Source organism: Chaetodon trifascialis, chromosome 11, assembly GCF_039877785.1.
Source record: "Chaetodon trifascialis isolate fChaTrf1 chromosome 11, fChaTrf1.hap1, whole genome shotgun sequence".
Lineage (NCBI taxonomy): Eukaryota > Metazoa > Chordata > Actinopteri > Chaetodontiformes > Chaetodontidae > Chaetodon > Chaetodon trifascialis.
Window position 1 is genome coordinate 4,275,056 of NC_092066.1, and position 14,546 is coordinate 4,289,601.

At 42.9% G+C, this 14,546-nt stretch overlaps 1 protein-coding gene across 1 annotated transcript in view; it reads left to right on the plus strand.

The window, feature by feature from the left end:
• Positions 1-14,546, plus strand: part of LOC139339158 (vasoactive intestinal polypeptide receptor 2-like) — a 50,839-nt gene that overhangs the window by 13,745 nt on the left and 22,548 nt on the right. The window contains exon 2 of the mRNA XM_070974650.1: positions 3,829-3,934. Within this exon, the coding sequence (XP_070830751.1) occupies positions 3,829-3,934 (106 nt within the window). The remainder of the gene's footprint in view (positions 1-3,828; positions 3,935-14,546) is intronic.

Genomic DNA, 14,546 nt, shown 5'->3' on the forward strand with positions numbered 1-14,546 from the left:
CTTCACGTATGATACCAGCCAATCACGGCACGTCTTATTTGACAAACATGCAAATTCAGAGGTCGTTGGGGAGGTGGGAGAAGCAACTGTCAGTCATGGCGACAGCAGAGTTGTGTGAGATGCTGGCAGTCTTGAGCATTAAAAATTAAGAAAAAACAGCAGGCAAAACCACAAAATCATCTCAAAATCGGGCTCGACTCATCTAGTCTGACCCCAGCATTACATGGCCAGCATGGTAAATATTACCTGTAAATATTGTGTGCATGTTGCTATGTTGATGCTAGCACTTAGCCGAAAGCACCTGCAGTGTACAGCCTCACCAAACAGGTGATGTGGCTGTAATGTCTTTGGGCCAACATGATGGACTTTACATCAGCTACACCTATTGTTTTCTGTAGAAGCCTGCACACTACACCTCAGAAGAGCAGCAATTTGTTTCCCAGGTCAGAACACTCCAGCTACCGTGGCTGCAGCAGACTGTGTACATCCAATGTGAGCAATGTGTTTGACTTTATTATTCTCTGGCCTGCTGAGCATTTGGCTAAGGTGTGCTTTATGGATTTCACATGGACTGTCGTCAACGTCTCCAGCACTGAGTTGCTGTGTTTTATACTTCAGACTGAACCTCTCAAGCATGAAACACTAGAATTGGCTGCAGCAGCCATCCAGCGCTGAATTAACTGGTGTTGAGTCTGAAATGTGTCCCTGAAAGTAGCTTCATACCCATGTATAAACACACACAGACACACACACACACACACACACACACACACACACACACACAAGTCTCAGACAGGTGTGGGAATGAGGCCTGTACAACGTCTTCAAACACCAAAGGAAGACAAGCAGGGAGAGAAAAGACAAGAGGAGAGAAACGAAGTGGCAGAGCTGTTCGGAGACACTAAAAGCACAATGACACAGATTGATTCGCCTGTGTGTGTTTGTGTGTGTGTGTGTGTGTGAGACGCAGAGCAACAGGACTGTGTTTCCATCCAGCCGTGAAATAAGTTTCCCTCCACATTCACATGTAAATAAGTGTCAGTTTTGCTGGCTGCTGTAATACGGCAGTGATTCTGCCTGGTGTGTAGAAGTTTTTCCATGAGCTGAACGATCGCTGTCAGGTGAAGAGGAAGCGATGCTTTGGAGGTCAGCAGAAGTACGAGCAGAAAGAGCAACTGCGGCATTTTTAAAACCTTTTCTATGTGTTTCAGCCTTGTGTCCGCACACAAATACCGTTTTAGGTCACTGAAAGCTTGTTCCTTTGATAAATTAGTTTCAGTTACTACATGATGTCTTAATTTGTCTTCAAATCTTGTGGGACAGCTGGGACAAATAGCCCGTTATCATAGCTCTGTCGCTGTCTTCAGCATCTCTTTGTAGTGTCGATGACTTGAAGCGTACATGTGGGCGGTGATCAGCATTCAAAAGCTTGCAGTAAAAGACCTGCTTCACATTAGAAATATTCACACAAATGATTTTAAACAAGTTTTATGTAACCTAGATGACCAAAAAACTCACTTTTCGCATAAATTTACTTCATCAGCATCTTCTGGTTGGTGTAAGTAGTCTGAGGTTAATTTGATTTATATTGTTGTATAGTCTACGTATGTCTACATATTTCTTCCATATTTTTACAGTCTTATTCTTTCCTATTTTCATTTCTGTTTGAAGCAACTGCAGCTAACCCACTTTCCCCTCGGGGATCAATAAAGTATTGTAATTCTGATTAATCTATTATTCACATTCAGGGTAAATTGTTTTGGTGTTTGATGCAGTAAACTGCTGTTTAGCAGGCTCTTCTGGCTCACGTCTGTCTGCATGTTTGAATTTGTGTGTTTGTCTTTGACAGCCAGCGTCGCCTCATGCCAGGGGGATAAAGAGCTGCAGTCTGTCTGAGGGGATTTATGAGTGATGGACGGGGGACAAATCTGTCCACTGGGAACTATTTCAAATGCCGTTGATCCAATTATTGGCAAAATAAAACTTAAAGGTGGCGTGAGTCATTGTGGAGAAAGATTGTTGATTGTTGTTGGCGTCTCTTCATCTTCACGATGCGATTATACGACGTTAGCATTAGCAAACTAGCAAAATTAAAATCAACATCAGCAGACTGGTTTCTACGGAGGTTTGACTGCTGATGCTTCTGATGAACTGGAGTCCAACTGGTGCCTTAGCATTGCCAAGAATAACGAATGAAAAATGCGGTCGTTAGTGCGCCATAATTGTCCTAATTTTTTTCTGCCATTTGGGGCAGTAGAACAACATGTATATCCAACGCCTGACATCACTTTTGATGGTGACAAAGATAGTAAACAGTTGCTCATCTACACATCCAGCAGCAGCATTAGCAGGGCAGGTAGTGAACAGCGGCTTCATCAGAGCTTGGTGATGAAACAAGCTGGTGGGAGTATTAAAATTGTGGGCCGTGAAACCAAACCAACGAGCTGAAAGATGCTTAACTGCTGCACAGACCTGGGGTAAACTGTAGAGTCGAAGCCTTTGTCAGCAGTTTGTGGCTATGAGTGACTCAATTTACCTGAAACTTAGCCATCCGATCAGTGTTAATGTAAAAGCTTGTAATTCGTGCAGCTATTATATGAAAATAGTTCCTCTGGCTTGGTGATGTTTGCCTGTTGTTTTTGGTCTCTGTACCAGTGACATCAGAATATTCCTCATGTACCAACAACTGATGGAACCAGACTGCAGTACTTATATTTCTGCTGACATCAGATCACAGGTCTAGTTTTCAGGCTGGTGTACACACTCTGCATACATGTACAAAACACACATGTGCAGTAACGTTCAAAAACATGGAGGATGGTTTGTTGTTTGCCCGGTGTCGTTTGGCAGGGTCTCTCCTCAGGATTTATGTGGCTCACACACGAGTAGTTCATCTGCTTCTCCTGGTTTTAAACACGCACACACACACACACACACACACACACACACACACACACACACACACACACACACACACACACACAGTGTCGGCTGGTCAGTTTAAGCAGCTTATCTTAACCCTATATTCATCTGTCAATCATAATCTTGACTTTCCTCTGCATATCAGCTTGAAATATGTCCCAACGGTTACTTTTGAGAATAACGAGAAAACTATGGAAAATGAAATTAAGACACAGTGGGTCCTCCATGGAGTCCTCCATGTCGCACCGCCATGTTTCTACAGTAGCCCAGAAAGGTCAAACCACACAACACTGGCTCTAGTTTTGCAGCCAATGTGGCTTCTCGCACACAACTGCAAAGGGCGGGATGAGGCAGTACATGTGTTAAACTAGGTTAGATATAGAGAAGATTAGCATGGCCTTCGCAAGAGCGAGGGATATTGCAATCTGCAGCCTCGCCACTAGATGCCACCACATCCTACACACTGGACCTTTAAGGTGCGACAGATCACTTTGTATGGCAGCACTGAAGAGGTTTAAATAAATATCCTTCAGCGCACAGCGGGCCAGTTTGTAGCCGAGTGCGAGAGTCGGCACGTACGTCCTCCAGAACTCCAGGAGGAGCTGGAAAACGTTGTTCCTCTGAAGGACGTCTGGACTGCCTTGCTTAGCCTGCTGCAACACGGCATCAGAAAAGTATGCAGTAGATTGAATCTGTGATTTTCTCATCTTAAAAGCTGTGTGAGTTTACTGATTGATTGAAATGGACAGCAGGTATTTCCACCACTCTGGTCAAATCCACAATGCTAATACTTTTCCTTCCGGTGTTTAAGATCCTTATGAAAGGAGACTGCCCCAAAAACATTGTTAGTGCAGCATGAAAGCTGACTTATGTATAAATCTGATTCTTTTTCTGCTTCCTCCACAGGTTGATGGACGACATCCAACCTGTAACTTCCTGCTGGAGGTGGAAAGAGACCAGGCGGAGTGTCTGAGGAGGCTGCGGGAGAAGGAGGCTGCCAGCAGCCGTAAAGGTCACAATCACTCTCTAAACTACAGTTAGAAACTACACTTCCTCTAGCAACAGAGAAATAACCAGCAAAACTTTGTGAGCTAGATCTTAAAACAGGAAGGATGCAACACAGGTAGAGTCTGCGGACTGAAAGCTGATGTCACAACAAATACATGTATGAAATGTATGAAGTTTCATACATGAATGCATACACTCTGTTCATATATTAATACCTCTGCCATGTGAGGACGTAGAAGCTTTCAAACTGCTGTTTAATCCCAGTTTTGGCAGGTAACTGAAACCTGTGTGATGGAGCTGGAGTGTATTGGGGATTGTCCCTCTGATTCTTGTTCTTCTTCTGTTCTAACTAAATCATGCCTGAAAGATTTAGGTGACTTTTTAGATAACAGTCAGTATAGTTTGTTGGTGTTTGCTTGTGTAAATAGTCTATAGTCACTGTTCCTAATACACAGCGTCCAAAGAACATGTGCCCTTTGCACGTAATAAATATTTCCTGTATTTCTGTGCAGTGCAGGTTGGCAGACATGATCGGTGACAGTGGCCTCAGCCCTCAATATTTTTTGGTCTTCGTCTTCTGGTGTTTGAATGTTGCAGAGTGGAACTGTACTTGTTGTGCTGGATGGAGGGGGAGTGATAGAGCGCTGCACATGGCAAGACACATGCAGGCAGGCTGTAAAGCTCCTTTGCAGCTGCTGCTGCCTGCAGCGCTTCCAGCGTACTGTAAATATGTTATGATGTCTGCGCAGAAATAGTTTCAGTGCGTGACTCCCCTAAATCTTCCCATTCCTGTACAGTTAGCCTAAAACGCCAAACCGACGCATACTGAAAGGTGTTCTCAAACCATGTGGAGCACATGCATGGATTTGGTCTCTTTTGAACGGTAGTTTCACACACTAAAGTAGAAGTTACTTTTCACATGGATATATATGACCGTATGTGGGACCTATTACCTGGAAAACATAATGAAACCACAGTGTGAAGCCTTACTCGACTCCAAGTTCCATAAGAACTGGATTTGAATTACTGCCAGCAGCTGCTTGTGGCTGTTAGAATACTAAATTGATTTTATGGTCTGCGTGTAACATTTTATGGACTATTTATAAACCATTTTTTGATCAGATTTTATTACACCGTGTTGCTGAGGCATGTTTGGTTACCTTGCAGTGACCACTCATGTCTCCTCTGGACTGCTCTGAATGCCTTCGGCTAAGTCAAAAAAATCAGTGAACTTGAACGTCGGATGGCCGATCTTTACCAGAACAGTGCGAGAGTTTGTTCATAACCACCGACCGGCCCTCGACACACGCAGTTCACTTCACACATATCATGAAACACTTTCCCTCTTTTACGTCGGTAATGTGTTAGGACCTGCGAGAATGGAGAGAAAACGAAAAGGAGGTGCAGAGAAACTGCGAGAGAAAAAGAAGCTGGCTCCTCAAGCCAGTGCTGCCAAATCCACAAAAATTTCTGATATGTTTACATGTTTACCATGGCAGGGCCGTCGTCAGCTCCCGTGGCTGATGACAGTGGTGGTGGTGGCGACATTGCACAGCGACATGCAGTAAAACATGCAGTAAGATGGACTGCTTTCAGAACACTTGTAATGAGGAAAGCAACCCAACCCCTTGGTAAATCTGATAATGATAAAACATCAATAAGAAATTTTTGGCTGATGTTCTATGGCCAGGTTACTTTGTATTCGAGTTATTTTGTAATACCTGTATAATACCTGTATACGCAGGTATTTATAAGACATTGTGTATGTAGCCCTCTCCCTCATTCATGTGTCATCATCCCTCTTAAGTTTTCAATTTCTACACTACTATTTTTATCCTGAAGATTTGCCGATAATTAAATCTCTCTCTCTTTTTCTCACTCAAACATACACACACAGAGTTCAAAGTTCATTCAGGAGCTCAGCTACATTCATCCTTTTGTACTGGGTCACTTCACAATTTATTGAGTACTACTCTTGAAAGAGTTAGCATCTGATCCATCATTTCTCATCTCTATTCTTTCTCTTTTCTTCCTCCCTGAAACACATAGGTACACCCAATAGGATGAATTCTGCTTAAAGATACATTACTGTGATGGAGTGATGGAGTATACTTTTTTGTAGTGTTAGCAAATTACACTTTTTGGAAGTATTTAATGTGTCCACTCTCACTGATTTCCGTTAACTCATTGCATGGCTTAAGGTACGCGGTTTTAAAGAGTTGCACAGTTGGTATACACAGTCAAGAAACCGAAAAGACCGAAAAAGGTGTGCGTTATCAAATGTGGTGGGCCAGTCTGGTCCAAAATGCCAGGGCCGATTTCTTGTCCCAGTCCGCCCCGATGGTAAATAAACATGACATATTCACACTTGATGTGCAGGAACGGGTAAGCTAGGTGGCTAGCTAGCAGGCATGAACGACGAACTGACACGGCAAGTAATTAAAGTGATTTGGCTCCTGAACTGTCGTCTGCATCAGCCAATATAGGTTATGCACAACCACATCAACACAGAAACATAACACGTGATACAATGGCGATACTCACTCGTCATTCACGCACACACACGACCCACACTGAAGTTAGGTCCTGCACAATTCGGAGCTCACGCACTCACTTTTTCTACTGTGTGACATCACTCACAACCAACTCGTGAGCTGGCTCGCCTATAAAAATCAGAACTAAATTGAACACTAACAGATATGCACTTAAAGGCACATCAACAACAGTCAATAAAACAAACCGGCAACTTTGGGGCCTTCTCTACAATGCCTTTGAACAACATCTAAAGACATGTCTTTTTTACATCGCTTTCTCCTTGGTGGCCGTTATATTTTGTCTTAGTTTGTTTAATTTTCATTTTTATTGTTTTATCACACATCATTATTAATTGATTTTATATTGTTGCATTTTGTATGAACTGTGCTATATAATTAAAGTTTATTATTATTGTATTTGTGTGTTTTTCAATGATTGCATGCATGTTGCTTGTAACACTGTAATGCTGCTACCTTGGCCAGGTCTCCCTTGAAATTTAGATTTTGTGATCTTAATGGGACTTGGCTGAAAACATAAAGGTTTAATCATGAAAAAAATCTATCAGTGATCAAGCTGTGAGGATGCTCGAGATTGGCCTTTTTACATCCCATAAACTAGGCACATGAGCCTGTCTTTTGCTTCAACCAAAAAATGATAGATTAACTATTTGTCTTGGAAAACGTGACTTTTCCCGTCAGTTACTGTGAAGCATGTCAGTGAACGCAGCATGCATGGCCTTCTATTTTATCCTTTAGAGAGAGAGAGAGAGAGAGAGAGCGAGAGAGAGCGAGAGAGAGCGATATCAACGGTTCAGATTGTTCAGTGTTTTCTTTTAAATTCGGTTTCAGCATTCTGGTATTACATCACTGTGACATCACTGATGATATCACTGATGTGTGCTTTGATGCCTTTGATGTGTGATGAATTAATCTATGTCTATAAATATGAGACACATTCATAGGACACTTAACCCACTTTGTTTTTGATTGCATAGTAGTTTGTAGTAGTAGTAGTAGTGAACAATCACACATATTTCCATTTGGAGTTCAAGGTTAAACTTACATCGTCATGTTAGCACTGGGTTTTGTTGTGGGCACTTTAGCCACTAAAGGTGTCAGAAGGCTCTTTGATTTCTACTTCAGCAAAAATGAGGAACCTTCAGATGACACCAACGCAGAACCTCCTGTTCCCATCTTCGACCAAGACGAGCGAGCTGGAGGTGTAGACACCAACACAGGACCTCCTGTTCCCATCTTTGACCAAGACGAGCGAGCTGGAGGTGTAGACACCAACACAGGACCTCCTGTTCCCATCTTTGACCAAGACGAGCGAGCTGGAGGTGTAGACACCAACATAGGACCTCCTGTTCCCATCCTCATCCAAGCAGAGGGAGCTCCAGATGTAGACACCAACACAGGACCTCCTGTTCCCATCTTCGTCAAAAAAGAGGGAGCTGGAGGTGCAGACACCAAAAGAAGATCTCTTCCCATCTTCATCCAAGCAGAGGGTGCTCCAGACGTAGACACCAACACAGGACCTCCTGTTCCCATCAGACGGGATCTGCATGATTCACTGTGCACCACAGCACAAGAGGTCAACAATAATCTCTGCAAGAACATTTGCAAATTTTCTAATTACTTTAATAATTGTTGGATGAACGCAACAGTACAATCTGTTGTACATCTGGCACTTGTGAAAGAAAAATTGAAGCACCGACCCTCAGAGGCTTTGGTAGAATTATCACCGGCACCAGCATTTGCAAGGCTCTTTCTAACAGCCCTCAGAAACCCAGGAAAGAGTTTCGGTCGCAAGCCTATCTTAAAGGCATTGAACCAATTAATTTTGGCCGTACCAGAATTGACCCCTTGCGCATTTAATGATTCTGCTGATTTATTAAAGCATTTATTGCTCTGGTTAGAAGAATGCGGGGTGCAAACAATGGTGATGACAACAGATACGAGCAGGTGTGAACAATGTAAAGACACCACATCTAGTGCCTCAGCCATTGGCACAACTTATTTTTTACAAGGACAAGGAGAAGACATTTACTCTCTCCTCAAGGCTGTTTTCAGTCCAAGCATTGGAAAATGTAAGACATGTGGATCCACCGTAGAGACACACCAGGTCTGGAATAGCCCAGACATTTTAAGCCTTTATTTGCCTCGCCTTCAGGGACCGCATGATAGAGTACAAGTGGCTCCTTCTGACTATGTTGAGGTTGCTGTGGACAAAGACATAACGCAGCTCTACAAACTGTCCTCTGTCATTTGTCACGGCGGTCTGCACATTTGGTCATATTTGTTTTTTGATGATATGACCATCAAAGCAGACGATCGGAAGATATCTGTGGAACCAGAGCGCTACCCAGATGACATACATGTCACAGGGATAATCTATCTCTATGAAAAGGTGGACATGTACACCTAAGCACCGTCTGAATATTCACAAAGACCAAAACAACACATGGACATAAGTTCACACCAGAGAAGGCAAGAGAAGACTGAAAGGAGTTGTCTCTCCTGCCACTTTAAAAGGCTCCATCCAGTCCAGCAGCTACTTTCAGCTGCATCTATCCTGCTCTTAGTTTGGGTTTACTCTGGGTGCTCCAGTTTCATCCCAAAATAAATATTACAAATTCTTATTAATTTGTAATTTTTATTTAAAAAAAAAAAAGACAAATAAATAAAAAAAATCTGAATCTGTAGAAATGAATGTATTTAATGTATGTTTGCTACAATAAAATAAGAACAGAATCAACTGACAAACACTGAATGTCATATTTCCAACATAAATCTGACAGACTTGATAAAAAACCTTTGAAAAACACAAGCAGAATCAATTGTTTTAGCCAATATTGAGAGTTTAAATCCTATTTAAATCCGATTTCTCTATTTACAGATCACAAATATATTCGATTGTTGTTGATTTCAAATGACATCAAGCTCGTCCATGCCTTGTAGCTCTGGCCTCAGGAACAATCGGTAGGTTTGAGTCAGATGATCTCAGCAACATCGCAGGCACATGTGTCTTAACCATGTCGGACATATAAGACGGGGCGACGCCGTCCAGCTGTTGCCTAAAGTTTAAAAGCAGTTGTATGTTGTTGCCGTTTGTTGGACTTGCTGTCGTGATTGTATCTTGAAATGGTTTGCATCAGTTGAATCACAGGAACCTCAGCTTTCCAGCGATGTGTGCATGAGTTTTTAAAACATTTTTACATATCTGATTGTACTAAAATGAATGAGACAGAACTGTTGGTGAGTGTATGTTTTTCACTTTGGACCAAGTCAGGCTAGCTCTTTTCCCATGTTTGCACTCTTTATGCTAAGCTAGGCTAACCACGTCCTGACTTCATCTCTGCAGTTCATGCACAGACATCAGCAACCACAGAGTTGCTTAAAATCAGTTTTCACTCATATCTCATATCCTCAGTGCATTTAAAAGTGCAAGCTAATGCTCATGATTGCAGATCGTACAGTGAATGTGGACCATTTCCAACTCTCACAGCACAGAAAACACTGAAGAGAGCGAAGGCAAATCACAAAGGAGCTGCTGATTACTGAGGAAACGAAAACCAGGAATTAAAATACAGAGCGGTCAGTATGGATTTAAGAATCAAAACAGAAAAATCCACACTTTTAAAACAAGAAATAATGAGGCCAAGACGTGAAGCAGATTCTCCAGACACAACCCGCGTGATTATTGTTATTATCCTCATTAACTTTGTGCTTTGGAGCAGGGAAAATCTCTTTTTAAAAAACTTTACAATGTAAAGGTTCAACAGACATCATCACAATCACAACTGTGCTGCCAGCAGCTCAGACCTCAGCTCTACATGGATAATTCATAAGACATTATAATAAGAATATTTCACCTGCAACAGTAATGATTACTGATGATTCATGGTTTCAAGTGACCTGTTGTGGTTGTGCAAACATCAGCATCAATGACTGAAGTGTGCAAAACCTGAAACCTTCAGTTCAGCGTCTACATCGAGGGTAGGGTTAGGGTTAGGGTTAGTAGTCATGTGCCCTTTTTAGAACGACAGACATCAGTGGTTTTTTGTCTCATAACAGCTGTAAACTCGAGATTTCTGTTCTCTAAAAATGAAACTGTGACACCGCTGCTCCGAATCACCTCCTGGATCCACTAATGACTATCACTGCTATCTGAAGTCAAACGTCATAAACAGATGTTTAGAAGTTTGGAAGGACACTTGTGGTGAAGATGAAATGTGCTGCTGCTCTTCCCTCAGATGAAAGGCTGTATCTGATCTAACACACTTCTCTTTGCATAATTATCTCAGCACTGAAACGGCTCCATGTTTTCTAAATAAGACCAACTGTCACTCTTATTATAAAATCCAATTAGTTTGTGTTTGAATTCAGAGTTAACCACACTTTCCCTGCACATCCTTCATGTTTTGTCTGCATATCCACCTCTGAAATGCACATGTTTAATACCGTGTATATACTCTTATCTCTCCACATGTTGCATGAATGCACAGCCGGTGGTCCGTAGCTCTGAAGTGAAACAATCTCGTTCCCTAATTCTTTTTATCTGCCACGGCTCCAGACCGAAGCCTAAAAGCGCAGCTGCATTTGCTGTGTGTTCCTGCAGTGTTAACGAGCCTGACTCTCCCCTCCTCTGATGTGAGCTCTTGATGCCGAGCCCCCCCTGCTGTGTTAATTAAAGCTCAATGACATGAAGTAGAGCAAAATAATAACATGGCTCAAATTCTCTGCGGGGGAAAAAGTGCTGTGGAGAGCAGTTTTCTCACAGAGCTGTTTCACTGAATCGGTCAAGCAGCGAGGCTTTTAGGACTTCATCTGATTCGTGGCCACTGTGCTCATTTCAACACAGAACAATTTACATTTAGTGAGCTCGATGGGAGTCAAACCGCCAACCTCACTGGGTCACGGCCATGCTCTCATCCAGCAGTGCACATGGTGGTGAGACTGTTCTCAAGGGCAGGAATGAACCTGGAAACTGGGTTTTTTTCAGCAGAAGAAACCTGAAAAGTGCCATCTGGAAATGAATATGATGTGAGAAATTTTATTTTGCGCCAGATGAGGCCCAAATCAAGACACAGTAGATCACAGAAGTTAAGTCCAATGTTGGGTTAAAGGAAAAGTCTGCGCAAGACACAATGTATTATTGACATTAATGTGATTTAGCATTATTTAGCATTGAAGTGAAACTCATTAAAATGTCGCCTTTGAGCCAAAGATTATATTTACCTCCACAATGTTACTGAGAAGACTGAGTTGTGGATTCATACACATTGAATAAGCTACTTAATAATGCCCTCATGTCTGTGTGAAACAGCACCATGATCCCTCAGTGACTTCCCACCACTGAACACAGGACAGCACAGGTGCTGGACTGAACTCTGCAGATCCTGCAGATCATGCATTCAAACATCTGATGCACCAAAGAAAAGGGTCTGCGCTTGAGGAAGGTTAATGGAATACTGTCACAGAGTTCATATAAAAGAAACCTGTTTGTTTAACTAACTGCATGAAATTGAATTGGGGCCACGCTGAAAGGGGCGCAGTGCTCAGTCAGCCATAACTTCATGGAGAATAAAGAATAAAAAGACCAGAGGAGGAGGATTTCCCTCCAGATGTGCGCTGCTGTGCATTTGGTGCGTCGTTGCTCAAAGATGAAGGCCCGGCCTCTCATCTGAGTGTTTCCGGGGAAGTGCACAGAGAAAGGATGGATCACTTAGCGGGCAGAGTTCTCCTCATGCACTGATGAGTTCAGCCATTTTTACCCCAAAGACATCCGCTCTCTCACTCTTTCTCCTCTTTTGTCCTCTCTTGCCCCCTCTGTTATTTCCTCTCTTTCACCACTTCCTGTTTCCATTTCCTCCATGCTTCCACTCTTCCTTTTCAAAGCACCTTCTTCTTTCTTTTCCTCTATTCATCTTCTGATCTCTTAGCACATATTTTGTCCTCTTTTTCTTAGGTTGACCCTCTTCTTCCTCCCCTCTTCTCGAACAGCGCTGGCTTTTCTGCTCCGTGTAGTCGTCTAAGCGTGGAGTCAACAGTAAGGAGGTGGAAGGTCAGCGAGTCTTCACCCAGACAGCAGATCAGGACAAACGATCAGTTAGAAAGCCAGAGAGGGGAGTCAAAGGAGGAGAAAATGCAAAGAAAGGACTGAAAGAAAGAAGGACAGTAAGGAAAAATGGAGGAAATAAAGTGGGGTACATAATGCTTTGCATTATGGGAATTGCAGTTCTAGAACACAGGACATGTTAATCATGCTATAGGAATAGAAAATTTGAACTGTACGGGCATTTTGTTTGCCGTATCAATCTTATACTGAGGCTCAGAATGCAGCATCAACACTGGCCTTTCATACATGGCGTTCATGTGTTTGTATTACCTGTATACCTGTGGAATGTTCCAAACAGGTGTTTTTGGAGCGTTCCACTACTTTCAGCATAAGCAGACGTTTAGAAAAATCAATGAAGCTGATGAGGAAAAACATTAAAAATGTCGTCTTTGTGCTGCTACAGGATTAGCAAATGATCACATTCTGTTTTGTTTATGTGTTATTCAGCGTCCTGACCTTTATTGGAATCAGACTTGCATAAAAAGGGGCTTGAAGGGTTAAAGCAGTGTGGTGAGAGCAGGTGGCAGCAGACTGGAAGTGTAATGGAGAAATCACAATGCGTCTGTCCCGCCATCCCACGTCGGCTGTGATGCAGTGTTGTTGTTTGGAGGGAGAAGATGAGATTTATACATTTCCCTGCTGTTTTGGTGCTTCGCTGCGGATGAAGAGCTTTGTGAAACCTGAGGTGAAGGCGCAAGAGGAGATGCTGATGATTGGCTGTCGCTCCTCAAAGTCAGAAGTTTGATCTGTGCAGCTGTCGGCTTGTATCTGTCAGCATCCTGACAACATCACTTCTGCACCTCGCTCTGGGTAACAAGTCATCATCTAAACGCCTAAAGTGTGCAGTTCTCACCCAGTTTGGACTATATAAGATTACAGACACCTTCAGAGGCAAAAGAGAAACAAAACCAATGAAAAGAGAAAGAGACGGTGAAATCCCACTGGTTTCTTTAGCCTCTCACCTCCTCTGGCTGTGTTGTTTTTTCAGCAGGTTGACACTAATAGGTTTGTTTTTATGGCAGTTTCTTGATCTTCTTCATGGCCCGATGCCGCGGTTGCTGGGTTTCTTCAGCAGGGACGTTGGAGAAGAGGCTGCGTTTGTCCAAGCACACTGTCTCCACTCATCTCTCGTCCCTAAAAAGCCTTGTTGACTGTTCAGTTTGCCATCAGCACTTTTGCACCCATTAAGGCTCATGCTGAAGAGCTGCAGAGCTATTTTGGGAGGCAGTTTGTTTGTCTTGTTTCTGGAGGGTGAGTGGACGTTTTGTGTCCGTTCAGGGCCGCTCGTCCTCCCGTGTATGCATGCCTCCTGTGCACTTTAGGGAGCTAATGTTCAGAAAACTCACAGTGCTTCATTAGATTTTAATGGCCTATATTTAATTCTTTGTGTATGAGCTTTTCTGCCAAAATATCCAACACAATATTCATCCATGGTGACATTACTCACTTTTCTCTGGTTGTGTTGAGGCACTGGCAGCAGCAGGTTGAGGTTAGGGAGCGATGATGGTCTGCTTTATTACAGAAAACTTCAGCAGTGACTTGAAAAATGAGACGCTCAATCTAACCACAGTCAGGACTCAGGATGCAATCCGAGTCTGCTGTTAAAGTCCTGCACTGAACACCAAAAACCTGTGATTACGAGGCGACAAGCATCATGCAAACACTCCCGAATTCAGAGCAGTTTCCAGACATCAGGGATAAATATCAAAAAATCTGACCATACGCAGTGCTCCTCCACTTCAGATCTTCATCACTGTCATCAGATGTAGGCTTTTCTTCATCTGACGCTGATGCAGCGTCCAAAAATGGACAAATGACAAACTGTCTTAAAAGTGACTTCAAAATGTCCAGGAGAGGGAACAAAGGTGGGTTTGAATCTGCTGGTTTTAGCCAGGTGGAGCGAGGACGCAGCCCCGGAGAGAACCAATGGCTGCTTACCGTTGACTCTCACTGTTTGCATC